Raw genomic sequence first — 27,894 nt, 5'->3', positions numbered from 1 at the left:
ATAAGCTGTAGGGTCAGTATGACCATATGTGTGCGTCTCACCTTGATGAGGCCACACTTGTCAAAGATTTCAGTAGTTTGATGTCATTCAGATTAATTTCTATTTTGGATTAGTATCCTTCTTAATAAAATGGAGCAGCTGCAGCCTGTAGCTTTGACAAGATGGTATCAGGAAAATGTTGGAGGGAAAATGAATGCTCTGTCCTCCCTCAACTTAAACTCTGAAGGTAGCCTTCAGCAAGCTGGTCCAGTGGAGCCCCCCAGTGGCCATCAGCTGCAGACTGTGACCAAAGGGCAGCTGCAACTGATCTACTGGATGTCACCACAAAAAGAGCAAGGAGCTTAAGAATTGTCAGCTAATTTTGACTCACCTAGTATACATGCACATGCAGTTACTGTTAGACGGATAGATTTATATTACAACAATAATGGTAAATACAAGAGTGCAAAAACACAGAGTCCTGATATACAATATTGTAAAAAAGTAATAAAAAACTAAAAGCTTAATTTATTTGTAGTTATCTGTAGAGATCTGATCTTCAAGTAAAACAGTGTTGCTGGAAACCTACATTACTACCTATTTTCTACAGTCTATGGTTACTACACAAAGCAGAGTACGCCAACCCTTTCACAGGCCATTCACACAGAAGATAGTTTTATGCCTATCAAGTAGTTATGAAGTCGGGCTAAATATGTCTGTCTCAGAACACATATGCAGTATCTCACAGAAGTGAGTACACCCCTCACATTTTTGTAGATATTTGATGATATATTTTCACTGAAATGACACTTTGCTACAATGTCGTCATAGAGGAGTGGAAGAGGAATCCAGTGACAACCTGTGAAGCTCTGGTGAACTAATGCCCAAGATGGTTAAGGCAGTGCTGGAAAATAATGGTGGCCACATATTGACACTTTGGGCTCAATTTGGACATTTTCACTTAGGGGTGTAATCAGAGGCTGTGTGATGTGTTATTTTATAGGGACAGCAACTTTACACTGTTATACAAGCACTCACTAATTTACACTGTAGCAAAGTGTCATTTCTTCAGTGTTGTCACATAAAAAGATATAATCAAATATTTACAAAAACGTGAGGGGTGTACTCACTTTTGTAAGATACTGTTCATGCCCTGTATGAGAAACAATATGCAGAATTATATAGAATCATGCAGGAAATGTGCTACAATCAACGGTGAAAGAGGAAGAAATGTTGCTCACATTCCATCTTTCCAATTGATGGCGAACCACCTCTACGTCCTCAGGAGCTGATAACAGATCAAACTCCCATCCAGCATATGATTTTGAGCGTACCTGGATACCTGCAGGTAGGACTGTATCAGTCTAACTCTCCACACCAGAAGGCAACTGGTGAGAACTAGAGAGGAAATCAAAGGCAGAGACTGATTGTTGAATAATTTATCAAAACATTTTATTTTCTTGAACAACAATACAATATGTCACAGAAAAATCACAGAGGGATTTAAGACAGGTCTGGCTCAGGGTTTCTTCTATGCAAGTTCTTTTTGAAACAACAGTGCAGCATAAATCAAACAAGTCGAGAGGAAAGAGAGCATTATTACACCCTTCAAATAATACTAATAATGAGGACAAGACACACAAAAAAAACAAAACTTTGACGTCATTAAATGTCACATCCCTAAAAGTCTCTGCAAAAGTGTCAAGAATTACAACTACTTCTAATGCTCATCATAAAACCACTAATGCCTCACAAGATTATGCATTTCATACAATGGAGCAAAAAAGGTTTAAAAGATCTTATCTGTTAGATACAGTACAAAGACATCATTCCATTCTTGTTACAAGTAATTGTGGTGAAATGGTTCTAAGCACCAACCGGTTGGTTTGAGTTGTACAACTGACTCATGTTCATACATCATTATGCTGTTTAATGGGGGGGGCATAGAGGCAAGGAGGGGTCTAGCACCATGAAAATTAAACCACCCCCTGATTGCACTTCCCCTATCCGCACATTATGACCATACTACATTTAAAATACCTTGTAGCCCCTTATCAAGTGAAGTACCATTTGATATGCAATAAATATATAGGAAAACAACCATGTACAGTATAAATAATGTCACAATTTACAATTTTCCATTTTCTCTGTAATCCAAAAACCAGAAACTGACAACAAAAAGAGGTATAAAAGTGGGAAGAAATTCCCATTGCAGTAATTTTAACTAGAGTAAAACAGGATATTTTTAGGGTGTATTATAATACAGCAACAACAAAAACAAGTGACTGAAGTGGACAAATTTGACCATATACAAATTAGATTTTCGATTGAGAAAAACTACATAAGTCTTCTAGTAAACCTGAAAATTGATACCTTATGTACATTAAATGGTGTGCAGAGACTGATGAGGGCAGGGGTAAAAATGTCATTAGTGAGGATTTAATCAGAATGATTGTAGAGCAGTGATGCTGAACATCCATTTAAATGGTAGGTGATGATAAGTGATAATCAGATTTTAAGTAGGAACCAAAGCTTTTGAAGCAGAGCTAGACTGATAATGGCCAGGCCGATATATCGTCCAATATTAGCTTATTGCAGGTATGTGTGTATGTTGGCTGATAAGTAAAAAGAAATTGCAGTATAGAAATGCCAAACAAGTCTGATGCATTTAGAAGCAGTATGCTTGTCAACCAGAATGCACTGACAAGTTACACTGTAAAATACAGTGTATGTATTTTGGTCAATTATTCTTTTCTTTTAAAAAGCGAATATAAGTGATCCATATAAAAATTGCTTACTTTGTGTGTTTTTTGGGGAAAAAATGCTATTGGTCGATGTATTGTTATTGGATTTGTTTAAACTCTCAAATAACAATCTCAGTACCGGCCTCAGAAATCCAGTATCGGTCAGGCTCTGCTCTGAAGCTGTATACGGTTTGCTACCCTTGCATTATGATAACATTTAAAGCCAAAGGTTGGACTAAACCTCACCAAAATGAGACCATTTATTGAAGGACTGTGTAAATGTTGTTTTTTTAAAAATGATGACTGGGCCTTTCTTGTCATGTCTCAATTCATGTGCTCTTCAACATATTAAAACTGGAAATACTAGACTAAACCCCCTGGCAGTGCATGAGCCTCATCAGGACGAATGTTTGGGGCAAAATGAAAACTCAGAGGTGCCCTTCAGTCCTGTCATCTGCTTGCCCTCATTGGCTTTTGCATTACAAAGATTATGATTGTGTGTCTCTTTGGACATATTACTTTTTGCAGACTGTAACGGGCACTTCATTGAAACAAACATCAATGGTAACTTCCCCTTCTCTGTACCACGTCTATGCACACCACTGTGTATCCCATAAATTCATTCACAATTTACAATTTATTTTCTCTGTCATCTAGAAACAAGAACATAGCAACAAAGAGGTATAAAACTGGGATTGTTATCCCATTCCAAAGATAAAAAAAACAAAGTATGTCTGTTTTCTGGGTGTATCAAAGAAACCACACCAACAACTATTTAGCTGGACTTGTGAAAAAACAAGCAAAACAAAAGAGCAACTTTTCCATCTACATACTTGATTTCCAACTAAGAATGAAGCCATATTAGTCCTCTAGTAAACCCGTATTTTAGAGAAACTGATAAAAGTTTTTGATTGTTTTTTTTAACACTTACATAAAACCTTATTTGTGTGTGTTTAAACCACTAATTACCTCTCCTCTAAATACTGTTTGCAAGGCCAATGTGGTGTACTTCTAGGCTGGTAAAACTTTTTAAGTATCTAACGAGAATAAATAAGATTGGAATAGCACCTCAAAGAGTATACAGACAGGAATTACAAGTGTCAGAGTTCACCTGAATACCAAACAAAAACAGGAACCAATACAATGCCAAATGTGACAATCAGCTACTTCTCCTGTGAAGCCATTCCCCTGCTGGTACAACAGAATCACAGCAAATTCATGGACATATAGAATAACTAGATTGGTGTAAAAAAGTTCTACTGAATTTGCATAAAAGTACCTGAATTAATACACAGAACCGGCTACTTGACGCTTTTGAATCACAGCTGAGTCCGTTGAACATATAACCTGATTTTCAGTGCTAGCAGTGCTCACATTATTTTTTTTTTTTCCTTTTTTCGTACACATCTGAAATGCTTTTCATGAGAAGTACCAGTCTAGTCATTCTATTTCAAAACACACGTCCAATCGGCAGCTGGTATGGGGAAGACAGTGAGCTATAGTTGGATTGGTTGAGTATCCATACCTTATTGTGTGATGTAAACAATACTGAGTAAACGTGATTGGCTGATTCAGAGAGTGTTTTTCAGGAATAGATTGCCTTGAAGACAACATTTGTGCTGCCATTAGAGTTTTGGTTATGGCTGAACGACACCAGCGAGGAGTCCTCACTTTGAAAAGGGTGATGGAGCCTGGAGGGGGAAGAAAAAGTGGAAGAGACAGAGCTCAAATGGCCACGTGACAAAGCTGTGTGTGTCTGTGCGTGTGTCTGCACATGAAGTTGTGATATGCAAACAATTAGAAACAATGGAAACAGCGCATCTACACAATATCTAATATGCACAAAACACATACGTGGCTCATGGTTAAGTATGCTTTCCGGCATGAACGGCATCATTGTGAAGTTTAAATGAACTTTTTGACTCCAACACAAACTCGAACCTAAAAATCATGTGAGAATGGATGATATACTGTATGCTTTATCACGTATGTATTTAACAGATCTTAATGCAGCCATCAGGTAAAGAGGCACACTTGTGGTTTTGTATGTTTAAGCATGTTAACTACACATCATCTTTATGAGCAAAGGGGTATGAAAATCCACTTTCAATTTGCTATGGAAAGGTAATCCACCACAGTGTTTGACAGAGGCAGTTTTGAAAAAATCTCCTTCTGTAGTGTGGTAAATGTTATCGTTTGCTACCAAAAAGGAAAGCAAACAAAGGCAAGCGTCAATATTGTTAAAGGATGAAATGCAGTTTCTTCAATTAAAAAGAGTTGCTGTTTCTTGCTGGCTCAAAATCTGTACATTGAAACAGTTTTTGGTCTCTGTAATCATTCCTCCTGTTCATGCTAGTCGAAAAGCGATCCCCTCCTAATAAAAATTCCACAAGATTTTGTGTAAAAAAGCTAAATTCTAAAGTTCAGCTGATGTTTTTTTTTTATTGAATTCACTCTTTGTGGTACTAGCCACTTGATTTGTGTTATTCATTTCCATTAGATTTATATTTCTTCTCAACTAGTACAGACAGGAGAAGGAATGATTCCACTGACCAAAAACTCTCTGGAAAATGGCCTAGAGTAATGTAAAGTAAGCATAAAAACTAGATAATGGACTAAAACATGCAAAATCAGTGTTCTTTACCTCATCTGAGTTATGATTTCATGTTTTTGGCACATCTGATATGTAATTTTTAATACTTCGTTTAATTTTGCTTGCAGCCCTGCACTTATAGATATAGACAAGCAATATAGAAGAATTAACACTGTTTTATGAAGGAAGCAATATGGAGCCCTGTTTGTACTCAGAAGAAAGAAAGAGAGACTGACCAGCATGAAACTGTCGTAGGTCTTCATCAGCTCCTCTATCCGATACTGTTCCAGCACCACTACCCCTGCCAGTGATGGGCTCTTGGCCCGGGCACAGTGCTCACAGTGCACCACGTAGCACTTCTTACTGCTGTTCTCACTGGTCACAAACAGAAGGTCGAACACCTCCACCTGCATAGACACACATCATCCATGTCATACACAAAAGCACAGTTTGTCTGTATGGACAGACAGCGACGTCAGGGGACGAGGCACTCACGTCGCACTCATTGCAGTAGTAGGCTGGCTCGTCCTTCACACGACTCTGGTAACAGATCTTCTTCCCTGCAGCAACCAGCTGGTCTCGCAGAATTTGGATGTGCTTCATGGACTGCATCAGGCAGTGTCTGAGTGAGACAGAGGAGCGGATAGCGACAGATGTAAACAAACGCACACTCAACATACACAGACGCGCACAGAGAGGCATCTTACTTGATCATCTTGAAGGTATCCTGGTCGTTGATCTTGATGGTGCGAGCCACATTCCAGGAAACGTGGATCATGGGAACGATTGACTTAACCTTCTTCACCTCATTCCACTCAAAGCGCTCCAGGGCGAGTTGATATTGGTAGGCTGCCAGAGCAAAAACACATAAACAGTGGTGAGGCTGGAAGTAGGCAGCATTTGAGACAAAGAAAAGCCTGTGACTAGCAAGTTTTCAGCTGCTGTTTTTCTCCTCTTTGTTTGGTCCTAGTTGCAACTTACAGTTGAGTGGTCCCACATTCCAGGCGATGTTGTTGCACCAGCCCACCGCCTGGACCCAGTGTACAGTCCCTGCATTAATCCACACAAGGTCTCCGGGCCTTTGAATAAAGCGGTACACAGGAATGTTGGAGCTGTAGAGGTCTTCCAGAACTGGCCACCAGGATCCTGTAAGGTAGTCTACTCCGTGCCTGCAGGAAGCATGTTTGTAACAATGCAATTTTTAGCACGCACAGATACTGTAGCTTATTTCTGCATCTTTTGTTAAAGCTAACAGCCGCGTCACTCACTTCTCACAGAATTTGTTAATGGCCTCCCAGTAGTGCTCGTGGACAGCAAACCACTCACAGTCCCCAGGCCCGATATTTATGTTGACCGAGCAGAAGTTGTTGTTCTCTTGATGGCCTGATGGGAAATGCAGGAATAAGTGTTTTAATTCAAAAACGTCTATTCTTTGAAACATTACAAAAAAGGACCACTTCTAAAGTCAGAGGATCACTAAATCCTAACTGTGGTGTCAGACACACACTGACCTGGCGTGCGGCTGCCTGGCACCTTCATATAGAGCTGGACAGTGTTCATGCCCAGGATGGTGTGACCGACGTGACTGAGCATGTTGTTGCTGGATTCCACACGCATGAAAGCTGGCAGCTTGAGCAGCTCCTGCAGCTGGGGCTTCCACCTTATGAAAAAAATTTTTATAGGCAATGTGAAATGACAAGGACCCTCAGTGAACTCACCAGGCAGAATTTTATAACAAAATCTCACCTTTTAGGGTCAGAGAGATCAATATTGGTCCCAAATTTAATGATCTTTCCAACAGTTTTCTGCTCCGAGCTGGGGAAAGGAACAACGTCTGAGATTAGAATTGCTAAGTCAGCAAAACAGTGAATTCCTCATACACAGGTCACAGTTTTGTACTGACCTGGGTGTGCCGGTGGCAGGTGGGGCTTTGCTGAAGATGGGAGACGAACTGGCTTTACTGTTGGCTAATGTCAGAACAGCTTTTGTGTTGGCTGGTGGCTCTGAGGCCCGCTCTTCTTCCTCTTCATTCTCACTCTCCTTCTCCTCCTATAACACATCTACATGAGCTTAGCTGACAGGTTGGCCAACAGCTAAAAACAGATGCATCATTACATAGTTCACTTTGGAGGTCCATACTCTCGTAACCGCTGACAATGTATTAAAACATGTATACATCTTGAAGAGTTACTTTAGTAAATGCTAGTGTGCTTGCTTTGATTTTCTATGGAAAAATGCTCTAAATTTGCAGGATTATAGGAGGAATGTTTAATAACTGACTGCTATGGTGCAAGGAGTTGAAATTATTGTATTGAAAATATATGTGTTGATTATAGTTTCAGCTACAAAAACAATATACTGAAACCTCCTGAAAGTATCACACATCTAAGATTTTCAGCTAATTGTTATTTAACTAAGAAAACCATCAGGTAGTGTATATTATATTTATCCTGTAGTGCTATTTGTCGTGTACAATGGGCCTCATGCAACAATATTTACACAATATATCTGTTCCTCTCTGACTGTGGGTTTCATTCATAAAAATGTTAGCCAAGAGTCAAAAGAAGACTCTCTCTTGACAGAAATGAAGACAACATATTTGACATGAAATTACATGCTAAAAAAATGATATGAGAGGGGGTCAAGGTGGATGTGACGGTCACAGAGATATAAGACATAAGAATATTATAGCCTACAGTAGGTGATGTTACACTGTCGGGTGCAACAGAGGATCATAAAGAGCCTGAGGCAGCAGACAGAGTCAGAGAATTTTCCAAACAACTGTGCTGAGATATGCAAATTAAAATCATAAAAACTAAATTGGCAAGCCATGATGATGATGATGATCATGATGATATGGTGACTAGAATATTGTATTTAGTTAATTTTGGTATCATATTTAAACTAAACCAAATTTAGGAGTTCAGGCGTTATGAGTTCTGATAAAATGTGTGCTTTGTGCCCTGTGAAGAACGGCAGACTATCTTTATATGACTCAAACAACAGGTCTGGACCCCTCATGAATTTAATTTGTACCTAGGAGAAAGTTATAAAAGATTGTACAATTGTATAAAAGTACAAGAACATGGTGATTGGTAAATACCACAAATTTTCTGAAATTGTTCACACATGTCACATAAGAACAAACTGTTTGTACGAGTGGGTCCTAGATGAGGCCCTATATCTATAAAGCAAGCATTTCTGGTTTTTAATTCCATTTGGATGAAAGTTGCAATACAGGCTGGTGTAAGTCAATTAATAATGCCGTCAACTATACTGAAGAATAATTATCAAGCCCTTTGTGTGCACATGTGTTTGCCGGGAAAATGTCTACCTGCAGGCTCTCCTGGAAGCTGGAGGCCTGGTACTGGGCGTATTTGGCGATGGTGGTGTGTGAGCGGCTGCTTTCACAGGGCCACGCCTGTGCCGAACCACTGGGATCCCAATTCTCATCAGCGGGCTGCTGAACCTGCGTCCTCACTTCCACTGCATGCTCCGCATTGGCCTCCACCAAGGATTTAGTGGAGAACAAACCAAGATCTCACATAGGGAAGAGAAAGCAGAGAGCAAGAGATAATTATCAGATAAATAAGAATTTCCAAACTCTTTGTATTTTTTCAATTTTGGGCTTAGGCTTTGAGATTTCTCAATGCATTTTGATTTTCAAATACTCAAAAAGTGGTTGTTATCTCAGTTATTTTGCATTCATTTATTTATTTTCTCACTAAGCTTTACATATTTTATACGGCATGGAGTATGACATGGAGAAAAAAAAGTGTAGGAATACAAATAAGATTAGTTTAAGTATACTGGATGATAAGTTAAAATATACACAATGAATTATGCAAATGAATTCAAAGCAACAATCCTCCAGTATAGTCACGGTTGATCACACATGGTCTGCATTCAAATATGGACACATGCTTCCCTATTGGCAGACTATACAGAGTTTGTCAAGACATAACACTTCTTAGAACCGACAGTCTTTGCATTGTTTGTCAGATCTGGCTGGCTTTCCATTTTTGTTCACATGAGCTCTTACGAAAAATATACATTAGCGATTTAAATCAATAGTGCCTACAGTACTCATTACGCAGAAGCACATTATGTGACTCATGAAGGGGGGCAGCAATTGTACTGCGCAACCCTGCATTTGCAGATTGTTCTCACAATGATTATGACAGATGCAGCTCTCATACATGGTGCCCAGAGAGCTGAAAGATTGACTTCACATGTTATCAGTGCAGAAATAACCAAAAATATCAAATGTCATGTGTAAAATATCCACTTTACCTAAATAAACCCCACAGTTGTAGGATAATCTACATTTTTATCTGAATAATCAATCCCTCCTTTCCTTTCGCTTTCTCTTTCCCTGGTCCTTGCACGACAATTTTCACAAAACAATAAACAAAAGGCCCTAATTAATTACAATGTGTACTAATCACCAAAAAACCATTGAGGGTGAGTGGAATTTGTTAAATTCTGTTGGACTTAATAGGACTGGGGTCATTTAGTTGAGATAAATGTGTATAAACTTACTAAGGCGGAGGGAGCCAGCAAGTCCTCTAATAACAGTCACAGCGTTTTTGGGATCCGTACAGAACTGAAGCAGAACTGGAGAGAAGGCATCCCTCTTGCTCTCCAACTGTGGAAGAAACACTATTATGAACATCTGAACGTAGCAAAGAAAAAAATTTTGAATCTTGAAAACGAATGAAAAATACTGACAGTACGTTGGAAACCTGTTGATGTCTTGAAACAAGGTATGATAAGGCAGCTCTCTCTGCTGCTATCGAGAAACGATCCAAGAAATAATTCAAGTGATTTCAAGTAATTCAAAGAGTTATGGTGGTGAAGTCCTTTATTCATATAAGAACAAGACTAAGAGTCTGCAGCCATACTACGGGCTCTGTGAGGCTGTGCTTTGGCACAGCTGCGCTTTGAGCTAAATGCTAACATCAGCATGCTAACATGCTCCCAAGTATAATACTAGCGTGCTGATGTTATATTTATATATATTATATTTATTATGTTTTATAATGTTGACCATGTTCACCATCTTAGTTTATCGTGTCAGCATGCTAACATTTGCTAGTTAGCACTAAACACAATGTACAGCTGTGGCTGATGGGAATGTCTTAAGTTTTGCGAGTATTTATCAGTCATAAACCAAAGTATTAGACTAAATCAAATTTTGGCAGTCGATGAAAGGTTAAGGGATCACTATAGGCCTTACAATTCGTCCTGATGGCAACATGAACATCTGTACCAAATATTGTGCCAATCCATCAAACCGATCGAGACACTTCAGGAGCAAAGTGGTGGGCCTGCTGCCACCCCTAGAACCACTTGTGCAAGGCTAAAAACTAGTTTTTTGAATTCAGAACTTGATGATTTTACTTCGGTTGGATCCTTTTGATTATACCAGCCTATCTGCACTCACATAGATGCTTGGCGTAGGAGGGTTAAGCTTTTCTCGAGGAATGGGGATTGCAATGGCAATATTAGGTTTAACAGAGAAGGCGGGAAGCAGGTACGACTCCTTGAATTGTCCCTTCACTCTGGTCCCCCTGGAAAAAGATGACAAAAAGAGACAAAATGCATCATGAGGAGCAGCTTGATGTAAAACCTACTACACCTAGTTTAAGGAGAGGCCCAGACCAAAGGTCAATTTGTCTCTTTGAGTACTCACTTGCAAGCTTTGATCACTTCAGTGGCTGTGTTTTTGATGCAGATCGTGGAAAGCGGGATTCTTTGCTCCTCCACCTCTGAAATGTTGAATGTTTGTCTTCCAGCACTCTCCATTTTAATTAAGAGGATCTTTAGCTCCTTACACAAACCCATGGACAACGCTTTCAGTTTTAGTGGGTCAACCGGAGCTAATGAGCAGGGAGGCTTACTTGCTGTTGTGGACGCACACAATTTGGATTTATTGACTGTTAAAGGTGACACTGAGCTTGAGGTCTCTGTATTTGTGTTTGTGGCTTCTGAGGATATCTTATGTTCTAACGCACCAACATCTTCCTTCTTCTCTATTATTATCTTTACCTCAGCGTCTCCAGTGTCTGCTTTTTCTCTCTGGATGTCTTTGCCATGTGGGGTTGGATTTTCCTGAGGACCCTGGCCCTTAGTAATATCTGTGAGAGGTGTGGGTGAATTTCTGGACATGATGAGCACTGAGGATGAAACATCCGTTTTTTCCAAATCCCTTATTTCTTTTGCTTTGTTTTTAGGACAGGTGACACTGCTTTCTTTCGTCTTTATCTTAATCTTGATCTCCCCTTCTCTTCCTCCATCCTTGGTCTTTTGAATTCTTTTTCTGTCTGCGTCTGTGTGTTCGGCCTCTTTGCCCTTTCCTCTCTCTTCCTTGGTGGACACAGTAATGAGGCTGGTGAAAGAGGCTGTATGTGTTGTGGTCAGTCTCAGCTTTGCACTCAGTGACCCATCCAAAAGAGATGACTCGGCTCTCTCAGTGAGGATCTCCATGACCTTACTCTCTTGTTTCGAATTTATGTCTTTCTCAATTGCTTCCTGCTTCTCCTGCACCAGGGCATCCAGACTTTGGGGTTTCAGAAGTGTGTCTGAGGTAGGTGATTGATTACCGGGTTTGGAGGATGCAGTGGGATCTGATCTGGGGGAAAAATCCTGATCCTCATGACAGTGGATCTCTGGCCCCAATGCAAGAGAGGAGGAGTACTTCACTCCTCTAGTGGTGCCAGCAGGAGGCCCCCCAAACGGACCGCCTCGACATGTCATCCTCTGGCCTCCGAGAAAGGTGGCCAGGCTCTTGAAGACATCATCCAAACCTGTGTCATGGTGGCGAAGCTCATGAAGGAGAGAGCCAGAAGCTTCCCCGCTGCTGTCCACCTCTTCTTCATTTTCTTCCTCAGAAACCGGTTCAATTATACAAGGTGGATCAAAGATTTCAGACATGCCATTGTGAGAATAATCAGCCAGTGTACTTTCACAAAGCTCCTTATTCATATCATCAATGCTCTCACTGTTGACGGGAAGAGGAGAGATGCACTGTGTGGGGCTGGGCTGGAGGACAGGTCTACTTATCACTCCCCTTTCTAGCTCCTCCTCATCTTCTCCCAGAGATGACACTGGAGAGCCCTGCCAGCTGAGAACAGGAGGGGTATTCGCAAGACTGTCTCCCATTTCCCTCAAACATCCCATCACGGCCACAGGCTGTAGGTCTGGGGCATTGAGAACCCCTCCCTGCCCATCTTCATGACCACGGATGGGCTGCTCTGAGCTAACAGAACATGCTGTACTGAGAGGGGCTAAGGCTTTACATAAAAGGGAGGGGAGTGTATCATCAGGCTTTGCTTTTGGTCTGGTTCTGGTCTGGCTAGGGCTGGTGTTCTTCGAAAGAAACTGTTTTAGTTTCTGTTCCTTTACAGGGAGTTGTGGGGGACTCCTGTGACTTTCAGATTTTGAGGATGGCAGTGGTGAAGTGTAGCTGGGAAGAGGAGTATTTGTGGATGGCCTGTGTGTCCTCCCTGCTCGTTCACTCCTCACCCTGTGCTTGCGTTTGGGTGGTGACTGGCCCTGGGTCTCTGGGTAAAGAGTTGTAGTCTCCATTTCGCTCAATTTGGCCTCTCCTGAAGAGCTGGAAGTAGAGATGGAAGTAAACATTTCCTCTTCCGTGACTTTAGTTTTCAAGCCTAACTTTCTTTCCTTCTTTGCTGCTTTATCCCTCTTCTTTTTTCTCTCTGCCAACCTTTTTTCCTCCTTTTTCTTCCGCCTTTTTCTTTCTTCACTCTTTCTCTCCTTTTTCACCAGCTTATCAGTTTTTTTGTGTTCTTCCAGCTCCATCTCAGGCTTTTTTGCCCTTGATCTGCTGTGGGGGGACAGTCGTGAGCAGAGGGCCTTTCTGTTTTTGACGTCTGAAAGTCTGGATTTTGGACCGGCGTGAGATGTAAGTGATGTGGCAGATGTCAGGCAAGCTCTCGGGGCATGATTAGGGCTTCCCTGGAGGTTCTGCTGTCCACTGAGGCTAGGACTACACTGATGAATAATTGATGGATCTTTTCTGCCACTGGCCACCGTGTATGAAGACGGACTGGAAGGGGTACGTGGACTGCTGGCAGTAGAGCCTCCATCTTTAGGAATGCACAGGAGGGATGAATAGGGGGGAGAGTCTGCACCAAAAGACTTGGAGAGGGCTGGATCCCTTGAATTTCCCCTTTGATGAGTGCGCTGAGGTTCCTGCAGAGTTAGCATTATATCCGTTTAGACTTTTGTTGAAGGGTAGGACACTCAATTGCATAGAACCATATACTGTATATATACACACTGTTATACTCACATTAATAATAAGATTAATAGAAACTTAGGCCTGATGCAATGTCAGAAAAACAGTTTTGAGATGAAGAAAGGTAGAGAAAAATTTATTTGGACACATTACACCTATTTAGTAAATGTACAGAGTGTAATAGAGAACTTGGATGAATCTGAAAAAACAGATAGATATCATGCATTTCTCACTGTGCTTTGTTTGTGGTGATGGCTCCGTGAGTCCTTTTCCTCATGAGGGTGTAGCGTTGTGTTGTGCTGTAGGGCTCTGGGGTGGCCTGTGTGCCGTTGATAGTGGTAATTATGGTTTTGGTGGCTGTAAGGCACACGGGTGTGGTCTGCTGGTGAAGACGAGATTTTCCGGTCTGCCTTCCCTCTGCTTCCATGATGTGTAGGTCTGCTGCCAGAACTCTGGTTTAGACCTGCTAGGTTACTGTTACTGAAGCCATGTCCTCCAGCTCGCAGTTTAGAGGTTTCCTGCAAATTTCAAAACCATTAATAGACATCCGTATTTAGTATTCATGTAAGGATTCTAGGCTTACCTGTTGCTGTGTTGTTGAGGTCCTGTGGTCAGAGAGGTGGCAAGGACCCCCCCTGTCATTAGGAGGCTTCCAGTCATCTTGGTTGCAGCGGTGATGGCGAGGTGGTGACAGGGCACGGACAAGTAAAGGTAAATGCCTTGATCCTGGGTGAGATGGCTAAACAGAGAAGCAAAAACATGCTGTCATGCTAGAATACTAGAATCAAAGTTTGTTGTGCTAAACCAACAAACTATACCAGGTCGGGGCCAGAGTCCCTTCTCCTCTTGGCTGGACACTCTTTCCTAGGGGATAAAGGGTGCTGTGGAAGTGGACTGTGCTGGTGTAGCTGGTCTCGCCGCTGGTGGGGGGTTGGCCGTTTCCAGGGTCCTGGTTTGTTGTTCATCATTCGGCCTGGAAAGCTCCTGTCTGAGGGGGCCCATCTCTCTGGTGGGGTCTGGAGTTCTCTGTTGTTGCGATGCAGGCGAGGACCCCCATGCTAACAGTCAAAAAAGAGAAAAAGGACAAACAATGACACATTTCTAGTTCCAATAACAACATGAACTCTTTTGAAAGCAATGTTGTTCTTGTCTGCAGGTCTCACCACAGAGTTGCTGACATTGTTGTCCCAGTTTCCGTGGCGCTCTCCTGGTCCTGTTAGATAACCGTTGTTGGTGCCAGCACGGTTGTGGAATGAGCGTGCGGAGTTGTGATGCCAGTTCTGGGCCTCAAAGGGCCGCTCTTTACCATCCCAGAGGCGTAGAGGCTGCCTGTGACCCTTAGAGATACCCTTGTCCTGGACATGGCTGACTGTTCTCTCCCCCCTAAGCAAAAGACCAACTCAACTAAGCAACACATACTGTAAACAATGATGGAGGGCACAAATGGTATTTCGTACACCAAGGGAATATACATATCCATGGAATCAAGAGTTGTACTGTTCTGCTGCGTGTGGCAAGTACAAGTGAGGTTGGCTCTGCAACTGTCTTAAAAAGCTACACTTTATTAATGCAAGTGTTTTCTGTAACAGATGCATTGCCGTACATAAATTATCTGCGCTATAAGCAATATATTTACAGTGTAAGAATGATGTTTACACTGTTCTACTCACCTATTAAATAGACGACTTGATGGGGGATGATGTGACTGATTGCGGCCTTCTTGGCATCTGTAGTAATGAAAGAAAACATACCGCTAATGTGAGAATAAAACAATTCTGGGAGCTCTGAATCTTGTTGCTAGTGGTCTTGAAGTCAGATTGAAGTCATCAGTTTCTCTGTGGTTTCTTTGAAGGTCTTAATCAAAGGTTGATGATTGCTAAATTTGCAACACTCAAAATTGAGACTGAACTTCAGGGTCATCTGTTTTTAGCAACTTTTAGCATAATCTTTTTTAATATTATCTTACTTAATATCTTTAATAGGTCTTTAATTTCACATTGAAAGGAGACTGTTCACTGTTTCTCTGCTGGATTGGATTACATTTTGATATGGTAATAATAATTATTTATTGTTTAGTTGTTTATACAGTGTTGGGGAGTCACACCTCTTTATCAGAGTCACAGTTGTTGCTATTGCCAAAACGACAACCAGATACAGCTACAAAGACAGTCATATTAATGAGCTGCTGCAGCTGTATGGTCAGATTGAGGCTTCTCTCAGCTGGAGAAGTTTTAGTTTCATCCACCAGAGTCCTGCTTGTTTAAACTGCAGATGGGCTCACGCTCACAGCTGCAGCTGAAGTGAGAGCTTTTCATGAATATTCTCATCACAGTTTCAGTTCATCAGTCAGTCCCTTAAAGTGGTGCTTATCTTGCATCAACCTAGACAACAAAGGCTGGAGTCCCACCTGCTAGAATGACCCTTGTTGGGGAAGTTCAAGCTGTCCCACTAACCACTCCCACTGAGTTTCAGTTCTTTTCAGGAGGGCTTCGGCCATTTTTTCCCCAACTACGTATCTAGGTGTCAGTTGGATTTTTATTGTATCTGCTTTCTTAACTGTTACAGACATCAATGTCCCCTTTGACTGCAATGAAGGTTAAAGTTTTGAAAGTCTTGGTTTTATGATCAGTTAAGAAATGAGAAAAACTACATTAGGGAGTAAATACAGTATACAATAAGAGGCTATATCCACTGCATCTGAAATGATATGCATTCCCCTGAGAATGGACTTCTTTCCTTTTAGAAATAAAAAGGTAACACTGTGTGTGTGTGACTGTTGTGATTGTGCACCTTTGTGTGTGGCTCCAGGGGCGACCATTTACAGGAGCCCATTGTCCTCTGTTAGGTCCTCCAGCAGGATAGGAGCCCCATGTGTTACGGCCAGAGTACAGCTCGACCGGGTGATACATGCAGCCTGAAACACAGATGTTGTTTAATGTGTATGGTGTTCAGATTTTGAATAAATACATGAACAAATAAGTAAACATGATGTCTCCTTTAAAGAATGTCCGACTACATAAAATGCAACATGGAAGTGCTGCCACTTTCATCCAATCAGGTCAGCGGTGCACATTGTAAACACACAAAGTACAGAGACAGAAACAATTGTTCTGTGGTCACCAGACTTGGTTTGTCAGGGCACTCTACTTCACATTTGAGCGCAAAAAACAGACTGTGCACTAGACACATGGTTGAGAGATACAAGCTGTATCTGACTAGAGAGCGAGAAACATGTATTTCTATCCCATGTCCACACAGTAATTGATTTTGTTCTGGCAGAATAACTTTTTATCCTTCTGAGGCTGGGATTTACATCGACACCTATGTGACGTTCTGTGGTAGATTTTATTCCTTCATGCTGAATTTTCTGCTGCACTGTATCTGTTCAGCGGTCATATCACCCCTCAGCCAGAGCTGCATTCATTCAGCCTCTCTCTAATCACTGCTACCCAGCAGCCACCCCAGCCAGTGGCCATCCAGTGACAGGGAAAAAAACATGGCAATAGGACGAAGGACCATGGCAACCTCATTTTAAGAACAAAGAAAAGAGAAAAAAAAACAGAGTGGGCTGCTGTGGCGTTTTTCTTCCCCGTACAGTACAAGCCCGGTTTCTTTATTTCTCTCACAGAACTGTGAATAGGTCTCAAATCAACAGCACCCCGCTTCCATCCCCTCTCACCATTCATCATCGGCTGCTAGGTCAGTAGATCTATGCTTCTACCTCTCATTTGCTTCATGTACACTAACTTCCAGAAGCACAGTGAGCTCTGTTGCTTCCCGCTGAGTACTGAACCACTATGCCAGGTCAGGTGGTTGGCTGTCAAGGAAATCGCTTATTGTCTGATCACAATTTCTAATCCTTCGCCTCCACTGCCTATTCTGCACACTGTAATTGATATAGTTTTTTTATAATAGCGTCCAGTTGTCTCTTTTACCGTGGACAGACAAGATCTCACTGTCTCTCTTGCTGCTGCCAAACACTTCAGCGCACAGTATATAGCACTGAAGTGAGCTTACCATGTAAAGATCGTCTTTGCATGCTGAAGAGAGCATTGCTGTACCAGTGATGGGATGTGCCTCTATATGCGTTCATTTCCCGCAGCTATTCATAAATTCTATGAAGAACTGCTGTGCAACATTTTACCACTTCCCTAGTGGTACATTTGTTTTGTGCGTTTGTTTCACGTAGGTTTGTTTGTGGTAAGACTGCTGCAGCTGTGCTATAATAACCTTTCTGTGAGTGCTGAATGAGCTAAGTGAGGCACCTCTTCAGGATTCCATTTCCAACCAGTTGCTAGAGCAACTGAAGCCAGACAGTTCTTGCTGCTGTGGCTTTAGGTTTTTTAGAGTTAACTGCATTAAGATTCATTTTTTTGAGTAGAAAGAAGACACAAAAGGCCTTTATGTACATAAAATGTTGCACTGACATACAGAAAAATATAAGTGCATGCCTTTATCCTAACATACAACACTTTAGTGTGTGCCATCAGTTGTTATATCCACTATAATCCTGTCGTCCTCATGTCCTGTTCCACTCTGCTTTTTGAGAGACCAGCTTTCAGAGCTTCTACAATTCTCTGCTAACGCTGAAATAACCTCTTCATCAGCTACGTTAATGCTTTCTTTGCTTGGGAGCCTGGTTGTACGACTTTTTGCCTGTTTGAGTTGTGTCTCAGAATGGCAATTTATCTTGCTGTTCCATCGCTGGAAATGCTGAATTGTGATGAATACGTTCACTATGCGCTTAATTTATGCCGACAACTTGTAAACTGTGTTTCTAGGTTTATGCAGCGTTAAAACAGTTTTAGACACAGCGTTGCAAGTTCCCCGTTTCTTTGACAAGACACCTTAATGTGCTTTTAACCCGTATTTGGGCAACATTACACAGACAGCATCTGCTGTAGACCCTCCCTGTAGCACACTGGAGCACACTTTTGTTACAGTGCTGTAAGAGGAGCTGTCAGTCAACAGCAGCTTAAATTTTTCTCTACACAACAGTGGCTCTGTGCTTCCAGTATTAAACCCATCTGTGCAGGGTTAATTCCACACATCTAGAATTTTTGCTCCACAGCCAAATGATGTCATGTGCAAAAGGGGTTAAGTTGCAGTAAACTCTCAAGAATGTGCAATCGAACCAATACAGTATAGTAGTGTATTTTGTCCAATGCCAGCTGTATAAAATTAGGGTTTTACTACTGAGGCATTACAATTCTGGTCATGACTTGCATAATGAACTATTTGTGCACATATTATGCTTTACAAATACAATATTTCGTTATACTGATGGTTGATTAGTTGACACCTGATGGTAAGTTAAACCTACTGTCTGCACTCCTCAGTCTGCTTCCTTCACAAAGGAAACCCTGGTCATCTCTTTGTCACCACAGAGGGAAAGCAATGCATCCTTTCACATCTCTGCTGTCTGCCCTTTTATTTCACCACGCTAGTCCTGATTGCTGAGTGTCAATTGCAGACATTTATTTGAAACCTAAGAGCATGCGTGCATGTGCATCCCTATAACCGGTTTTACCTTGCCTGGAGTAATGAGAGAGAAAAGGGGGGAGACAGACTCTGGTCTACATGATGCTGTCTAGCAAGACAGCAGAACCATGCAGACTCAGATCCCTTTAAATAGACATGCTCATCCTCCACTAGCTGGCAATCAAACATAGTGTAGAGTGAGGAAATACCATAGTGACTTGGTGCATAGATGTACAAGACAGGAAAGTTTTATTTTTTTCAAATCAAGGGCAGCATCTCTCATTCATCCCTTAGGTATTGCTGCCATTCTCTTTCTTTTTATTCTTGGCGCTCATTTCCTGCAACAGCTCTCCAGACAAAGACAGAGAATGAAATGAGATGTAGGAAAGAGGGGAAAGGAAGAAGAGGGCAAGTAACCTTTGCCAGACTGGTAAGTTTTCTATTCTCCTGTCTTTCCTCTTTGTGGGCCTGCCCCTGCCCCATTGCCTTTGCTATCCTGGCTACTTGTTTCCTTGTCTGTCTTAATACCCAGTATCCCAGCCTCTTCCTTTCTGCTTCAGGCTATGTGTATGGCTCTGCCTATGCCTCACCCTCCCTTTTCTCTGCACGCTGTGTCCTTGTATCCGTGGCAACCGATGATATCATTTAGTCCTAGAGCTGGTAGCAAGGCCTCAAGCAAGGAGGGGAGTGATTGCATGTGTGTGTGTGATTTTGACATAGAGACAGAGAGGGAGGAAATGGAGGAAGTCCATAGCATTTAATGTATACTTCTACATTTCTATCTTTTCTCTGTTCACTCTTCTCACGTGCAACCTTCATCCAGTGGAATAAAAAACAGGAGTGAAGAACCGCTGCAGTTCTGCAAACACACTCCAATTTGTGTCCTCATTTGGACAAATCATCAGTCTGTCACATCCTTGCCTATCTCACACTATCGGGAACTGCTCGCTAGCTGCAGTGAACCACTGCAGATGTGCATCTCCTGCTGAGGCTTTATGTGTGTGTGTGAGACTTAGAAGGATACTGATCCTATACCATAAAAGGAAGGATGTGCTGCACCAGACCAGGCCCGTCTCTGGTGGCTCCTAAGCTAGCAAATACAAGGAGCAGAGACATGAACAGAACAGATGGGAGTGGAAGTAAGCAGCGACAATGTACAGACGGACAGAGCCTGGACAGACAGCCCACCCCTGAATGCATGCACATGTGTGATTTTATTGGATTCAGGCCGGAAATAGCATTGCGATCACAGAGAAAGAGCGTACAGTATGAGCCGAATATCAATCACATTTCTAAAAATAACATCCCTGCAGCCCCACTTAACTCTGCTATATCCCCTTCTCCCTTTCTAGCAGCTTCTACCGGTGTATGCTCCATAAAGCACAGCCCTCCAAGGGGTGCTGGAATGTACCAAGGCAAGGTCAAGAACAGGATAGAGGCGTGTCTTTTGCAAACAATGCAAAATGTACAGCTTTTCGTGAAGAAAGACAATGAAGCAGGTTAACAGGTTTGAATAAGGCACTGGAAGCACGTGTTTGTGTGTGTGTGTGTGTGTGTGTGTGTGTGTGTCAGACAGCTGGCTTGTGTGAGGATTGGTAACCTAGAATTGCACGTCCAGGTGGTTACCCACGCTGGCAATCAAAGCAACTGAAAAAGCATGCACTGGGTGAATGTTGTATGCAGGTGACAGTTACCCTACATACCCTTTGGTTATTCTATTTTAAAGAACTTAGAAATTAACGTCTGAGTCAATTATTTTCTAAAAAAATATATAAAGACAAAAAGGTCTCCGTGTGAGAAATGTTTAACAGACTGAGCTGAACTTTCAGTGGAGCCAAGTACTGTCAGTGACACAGTTTGGACATTGCTCTAAATGAAGATTAATCATCACACTTGGTAAGGCTGTAGCTTCTTTCTACTGTAAACCTCACACACACATACACACACATACACAGCCTGATATTCAACAGTTAAACGTTCCACAGAGCACAAATGTGACCACAAGTGTAACCACATCAGTTCCCCTTACCTATCTTCATCATTTCACATTTCTGCCTTTGCACTGTCTGCATCGGTCTGCATGTGAGCATTACATGTGTGCACGTTTCTGTGTGTGTTTGTGCCTGTGTGTGTGTGAGAGAGAGAGAGAGCTTCATGCATGAACGTGCAGCACAGTCTGCAGACACACACTGCAGTATGTTCAGCCAAGACAGATCGCTCAGAACAATTACACACGGCAAATGCACAAGGACAAACAAACAGTTGACGAACAGAAAAGAAACAGGAGCCCCCACTTCTGCCACACTGTGACAATACATGCAGTACAATTACATTAAGCCACAAGCAAACAGCACATCAAGCTGCTCCTCTGTAGCCCCCCGTTTTTACCTCCTTTATGGTCTTTGTTCTGTTCGGTCCACACGTCCCTCTGCTCCCCTTTTCCTCTCTTTCACTCCTCGCCACCTTGTCTCACCCGATCCTCTCTCCTCTGGCTCCTTTCTTCCCCTCTCCTCCTCTTCCTGTTTCCACTCCACTCTCTGATGCTCGGGCTCTCGTAGCAGACCGATCCATGTACAGAGACCGGCGAGGCGGGTCAGCGAGCTGCCAATCACGAGACAGGAGCCTATGAGCGGGCGAGAATGTTTTTATCGCTCACGTTTTGCAGTCGACTCGGCTGGAGGAGGGGAAACACAGCAGACAGAGGCATGGAGGGTGCACTTTATTTCCCTCTTCCTCTCTCTCTGTTTGTGTGTGTGTATATGTACAATATTTGTGCGAGACGTAGCTGTACATGAGTAGTTCTCGAGCGGATACTTGTTCCCCCACAATATCTGCAATGTGCGACACTTGTTTTACGTTGAATGCAATGTTATAATGGATTTACATATTTGTGCAAAAAATACACATGCACTTGATCAGACTGCCATCATTAATCTGTCCACTGTGACAGCAGTGTGACATTTCCTGCCCCCTTCCTCATTGCCACATTTCTAATAATATACCAGAAAATACTTAATTAATTAAAGAAGAAGGAGCTTGAAGAAACAACACACATCACTGTTGGGAAACGCTTAGACCTTGCGGAGCTGTCTGCCCAGGTGTCTTTCGGGATAAACTGGGAAGCGAGGCAGAGTGGAATGGTGACAGAGAGGCTGCGAGTGTTGCCTGAGCTCAAATGTCAAGTGACTAGGACGACCGAGGGAGGTGGGGCTAACAGCTCTGGGTTCACGAGGGAGGGCCTACAAGTCTTTGTGGCTCACCATGCAAAGCCTCCACTCACTCCTCTGCTCATTTCACCCACCAGCGACCATTAAAGAGCAGAGGCAGGGCCGCCGGTCCTGAGTACTCACTGAGAGGCAGAGACGGAAGAGGAGCTCACGAGGAGCCGGAGTGCGAGAGTGAAATGGTGGAAGCAGACCGCTGAGAGAGTTTTTTTTTTTCTTTCTGAAGTGCCTTAGCAACAGCGCCGGATCAGCCCGCACTCTATTGGTCAAAGCTCAGCCCCATGTGGGTTTTTGGACCAATCAGCGGGCTTTGGTGCAGAACTAAGTAGGGCCAGCCTCATAGGCAGTATATTCTGCTAAATTGAGCCCCCTGGTGGCTCAGTGAACGCGCAGAAACTGTATCTTGTAGTTTGCAAGTGAAGGGAGCATCCATTCTGTCTCGACAGTTAGCCTACTATTAAAAAAAAAGAAATAAAAATAGCCGTCATGCTCTGGATAAAATGACAGTAGTGATACAGCTAATGTTTTACAATGTCGCCCAAGAGCTTCTAAATATATGCTATAGCCTACTAATGATGATTTAAGTTGGCCTATTACAACAACAATGATTAACAAACGTGACTTTTTGTTTAACTAATAACTAATATTCTGACGCAATAAAGCTTTGACCAAATCCTATGGTAAACTGGGTGACACAAGAAAAGACCGAAGAGGAAAGCAAAAAGTTAGGAAACTAGGAGGAGAACAGTCCAGCCCTAAAAATGGGAAGATCTAACCTAATATAGTCGACTTTACGTATATTAATGAAATCGTTCATGTGGAGTAACAAGAAACAGAATTGTATTTCAGTTTTCAAAACTGAAATACAGTAAGAAGGCGAAGCGGAGGCATCAGCACAGACTGGAGAGAGACCTCAACACCAACTACAACAAAGATATGTGGCAGGCCATCAAAAACATCACAGGCTACAAAAGCAGGAGCTCCGACCATCCTGTGTGAGGCCACATTACCAGATGAGCTAAACACCTTTTATGCTCGCTTTGATGTCCTCAACAAAGAGTCAGCTGTAAAGTCTACTCCACCTCCAGAACAATGGCCACTGTCAGTATCCACAGCAGATGTGAGGAGAGTCCTGCCGAGAGTGAATATGAGTAAATCAGCTGGGCCTGATAACATTCTTGCCTGTGTACTAAAAGCCTGTGCCAATCAGCTAGTTCATGTTATTACTGACATTTTCAATATATCACCATCTCTTATTGAGGGTTTCCCACACTGCAAAAACTGAGCTCTCAAAAACAAGAAATAAAAGTATTAAAATGGGGGAAATATTACTTAAAATAAGCAAATTTATCTTGAAACAAGTGAAATTCTCTAACATAAAAGCCACCTGGTTAGAAGAAATATCTTGTCAGACAAAAAACAAGTATATTTTGCCTTCAATTAAGATAATTAATCTTACTAAGATTTTAGTTTTTGCAGTGCACCTGCTTCAAGACAGCCACTGTACCTAAAAAGTCTGCAGTTTCTAGTCTGAACAACTACCGCTCTGTGGCACTCACGCCTATTCTGATGAATTGCTTTGAGAAACAGATTCTTCGGCACATAAAGAACAAATTGCTGATTTCAGGAAAAAGGAGATAAAGACACACACTCCTGTCTACATCAGTGGAGCTGAGGTGGAGCAGGTGAACAGTTTCAGGTTCCTGGGAATCAGCAGCACAGAGAACCTGACATGGTCATCTCACATCTCGATGCTAGTGAAGAAAGCTCAAAAACGCCTGTATTTCTTAAGGAAGCTTAAGAAGCCCAAAGTCCCGTGCCAAGTTCTTGTCAATTTTTACAGAGGAGCAACAGAAAGCATCCTGACTGGAAACATCACAAACTGGCATGGGATGTGCACGGCCCAGGACCACAGGGCTTTTCAGCGGGTGATTAAAATTGCTCAGAAGATCATTGGTACCCATCTCCTGAGCTTCATATCAGTAAGGTGAGGTGAGGTGCCTAGGCATACTTTTATATTACTGCATATTTTCTGCTACATAGCAGAAGGGAGTTGCAGACTCAAATTCACTTTACAAACTGTTGTAATGTGACAAATAAATCTACCTTGTACCTTGGACTTTGTACCTTGTACATTAATTTGCATATTAGAAAAATTATTATAACACAATGCCTCTCTCATCAAGCAATCAAATTTGAACAAACTGATTAAATTAACTAAAATCAGTATTTTTTTCCAAATAAAAAATGGCAATTATACAGTTTGTTTCACTTTTCAGTCTTACAAACGCAGCTGTGTCCTTGAATTTAAAAAATATATGGTTTTAGGCAGTTATCATCATGGAGCAGGGAATGGGACCAAACAACAAATAAGCTTACACTGCCTCCAAGTGGGCAATATATATTATTGCATGATGACATCTTGGATTTTATGCACGTGCAGAACGTGAGGTAGGCCTGCCAAGGACATGTTTGGTTGAGTACAGTAATTCAATTAAATTCAAATTAGCTTTATTGGCATGAATGTGTAACAACAACATTGCCAAAGCATCATACATACAACATAAGAACAATCAACCCCATACATTTCATTAAACAAGTAATTAAAGCGTAAAGTAATCAAAGCGTATGTGTGTTTGTGTTAAAAAAAACAATGAAGAAATATTAAAAAAACATTAAAAATAAATAAACAAAACAGTAAGCGTGTGTGTACAGTACAGAATGTGTAGAATATTTGTAAAGTATTAAATGAAATTGTTATACTGCATTTATAATATATTTTAGAATCACTACCTACTCATGCATCACGCAGTCACTCCTAGTACTCAATAAATAATTACTTTCTTTAATTTGTCATTAAATTTATTTAATTTGCCATTAAATATCTCAACAGCCTGGCACATACTTCTGTAATGGGCTTATTCCAGGTCAGCCTTACATGTCTTTCAACTGAATTGTTTTTACTATGACTGACCACATTTCCAAGCCAGTCTTAGAAACATGGAACTCTAGAGGGATTTATATTTGTAAAGGATTTCAGCATCACATACATTTACTTTAAATCTTTAATTCCCCTAAGAATCAAACAAATAAACAGACAGATGTTTAGATGACTTTTATCACTTATTTGAAAATCATAAAAGCTACCCCAAAGTGCTGCCCCATAACTCAAACTGATAATGTTTAGAAATGTTGCTGTATGGACAGTCATGACTACTAGTTACATTTTCTACTAAAGAACTGTTAAGATTAAACTCTATGGCAGTAAAGTGCTCTCCCATCTTCTCCTGAAGATGAAGCAGCAGAGGGCAGATGAGCTGGGTCTGAGCTTGGTCTGAATTTATAATATTAATTGGTAAAAATGCTGACAGCTGAAAAATGTCTGCTCACATAACTGAGTCATCAGCCCCAGCTACATAAGTTATGATTGTCATAACTCAAGATTAGATCAGAGAGGCAAGCTGGTCCCCCGATGAATAACAACACTCAGTCACTCAAATTGACTTATTAGGGCACTGAAGGATTGTTGCTCCAGCTAATCTGACAAACAGTTCCAATTTGCATAAGACAGACTTGAGAAGAGGGCAGTATAGGACAGCAGCAGAAACTCCAGCCACTGATATGCAGCACATTTTTATTTCCTTTACAGTTCAGACATTCAGGTCACTGGTTTCCAGTCTTTTCTTTTTGTCACACATACCCTAACACTACTCCATTACTGTCAGCTATTTCCCCATTCTATTTGTCTGTTTCAACATTTTATGAGGCTGTGGCTCTGGAGGTAAAGTGGGTCATCTGCCAATCAGAAGGTCGGTGGTCTTACAGTCTGCATGTCAAAGTGTCCTTGGGCAAGATACTGAACCCAAATCCAGATTGGCAGCGTGAATGATTAGTTTCTACTTCTGATGAGCAGTTGGCACCTTGCATGGTAGCCACTGCCATCACTGTGTGAATGTGTGTGTGCATGGGGTGAATGTGACATGTAGCGTATAGCGCTTTAACTGGTCAGAAGACTAGAAAGCCGCTATACAAGTACAGACCATTACCATTTACTTTTAGCTAACAATTTTTTCTCCTTTACTTTTAGCTAACGATTTGAACCATTTTCCTTTACAATTAGCTTTTTCAATCATATATCCATAACTTTTAGCTATTTCAACTGTTTCTCCATTACTTTCAGCTAACTATTTCAACCAATTTTCCACTACTGTAAACTAAGTGTTTCAACTTCTCCGCTTGCATGCTAACTAGTTAACATGCACTCACCCCCCCCCCCGATTGAGATGATGATCATCTTCAGAGCATGTGCAATGAGGGACACTGGCAGGACATGCGGTTGATGCATATGTTAGGACTTGGGAGTGAGAACAGGTTGGGTTGATGATCAATCAGTGACCATTCTGTTATTGGATTGTCAATGCAACCACCAAGCCACATGACATGTTGTTGACAAATGATACTTGCAAAATCAGGAAAACATCCACACAAACTGTCCCTTGAAGTTCTGGAGAGAGAAAAACTGGTCGTTCAAGTAGGGGTAGTCAATGTATTAGAATAAAAATAAAGATTTTACATAATGTGTCCAAGCTGCTAAGGATAAAAAAAAACTGGAAACAGGAAGAGAGTTTCAGATGGATTAATTGCTCTGTACACCGGGAGCTGCCAAAATAGGTCAAGCACCCATTTTGGCAGAACATTGAACCATTTGCTATGAAATGCTCATTCTACTTCATGGCATGTTAAGTTTCTTCACTTTCTATGGAGTACAAGCTATCTTTCTTATTTTTTTTCTTCATTTTTATCACAATCTTCACAATAAGTGTGTATATAATTCTTGCTTGTTATAAAGCTGTAAATGTAAAGTGTACAAACGCTTTTTGTTGCTATGTCGTAGTTTAACTTTCATGCTTAATCTCTCTTTTGCCCAGTGGCTTATCAACCATTCACACTGAGTAGCATAGTACCTCTGAACCACACTGGTCACTGTAGGCCTTTTGTTCACCACTGAGAAAAGATTAGACAGTTTTTGCATTTTACCACTACATTGATAGCATGTCTATGAATATCCTACTGCAGTATCCTGTGTGTCACCACACTCAGCAGAAATCAGGCTTCTATGAGAGTGAATTTCACTTATAGCAACAGAAAAAAATGTCTTCCTTTAAAGCAGGAAACTAATATGTTGAAATCACTGGAAGAAAAGAGATCTTGCAAGGTCAAAGTACAGCGGTAGTTATTCAGAATAGGTGTGATGGTTAAGAATTCTTTGTGGTACTAAGGTAAATATGTAGAATAATTACATTACAAAAACTTTTATACTATGCAACATACAGCACAGCACCCCTGCAGAAGTTAATGATCCAGTATCTAACCTCATTAAGAACCTAATGGAACAGACATGTCAGTATAAGTTATACTAATATTCAAGACAACAAACCTATCTTTTTATTCAATATTATTTTAAAATTGCAGGTTAGAGCAATGTAATGATGTGTACAACCACGCCCACATGCGTTAGGAGGCCTGTCTTCTGGTCACACTGTACTTGCTTTGCATATCAACTTTACAACATTTAAATCATAACTGCAGACATCTTCTGTCATTATTTTG

General features: G+C 41.5%; 1 protein-coding gene across 1 annotated transcript; it reads right to left on the bottom strand.

Moving 5' to 3' along the window:
• Positions 1 to 1,409: 1,409 nt before the first annotated feature.
• On the bottom strand, positions 1,410 to 22,016 carry kdm6bb (lysine (K)-specific demethylase 6B, b). Its single transcript, XM_038707900.1, has 20 exons — positions 21,449 to 22,016; positions 16,370 to 16,493; positions 15,250 to 15,306; positions 14,743 to 14,962; positions 14,398 to 14,637; positions 14,163 to 14,318; positions 13,813 to 14,097; positions 11,012 to 13,533; positions 10,763 to 10,889; positions 9,859 to 9,964; positions 8,651 to 8,856; positions 7,220 to 7,365; positions 7,063 to 7,131; positions 6,828 to 6,976; positions 6,585 to 6,699; positions 6,298 to 6,485; positions 6,024 to 6,165; positions 5,812 to 5,938; positions 5,553 to 5,723; positions 1,410 to 4,414 (listed from the first exon to the last, which is right to left on the bottom strand). The coding sequence occupies exons 2-20, from the start codon at positions 16,486 to 16,488 to the stop codon at positions 4,391 to 4,393; spliced, it is 5,169 nt and encodes a 1,722-aa protein (XP_038563828.1). The 5' UTR covers positions 16,489 to 16,493; positions 21,449 to 22,016; the 3' UTR covers positions 1,410 to 4,390.
• Positions 22,017 to 27,894: the final 5,878 nt, after the last annotated feature.

Source organism: Micropterus salmoides, unplaced genomic scaffold (genome assembly GCF_014851395.1).
Source record: "Micropterus salmoides isolate LMB-PRFRI ecotype aquatic unplaced genomic scaffold, ASM1485139v1 Ms_hic_scaffold_9, whole genome shotgun sequence".
NCBI classification, from domain to species: Eukaryota; Metazoa; Chordata; class Actinopteri; order Centrarchiformes; family Centrarchidae; genus Micropterus; species Micropterus salmoides.
This window is presented reverse-complemented; position numbering and strand designations above follow the sequence as displayed.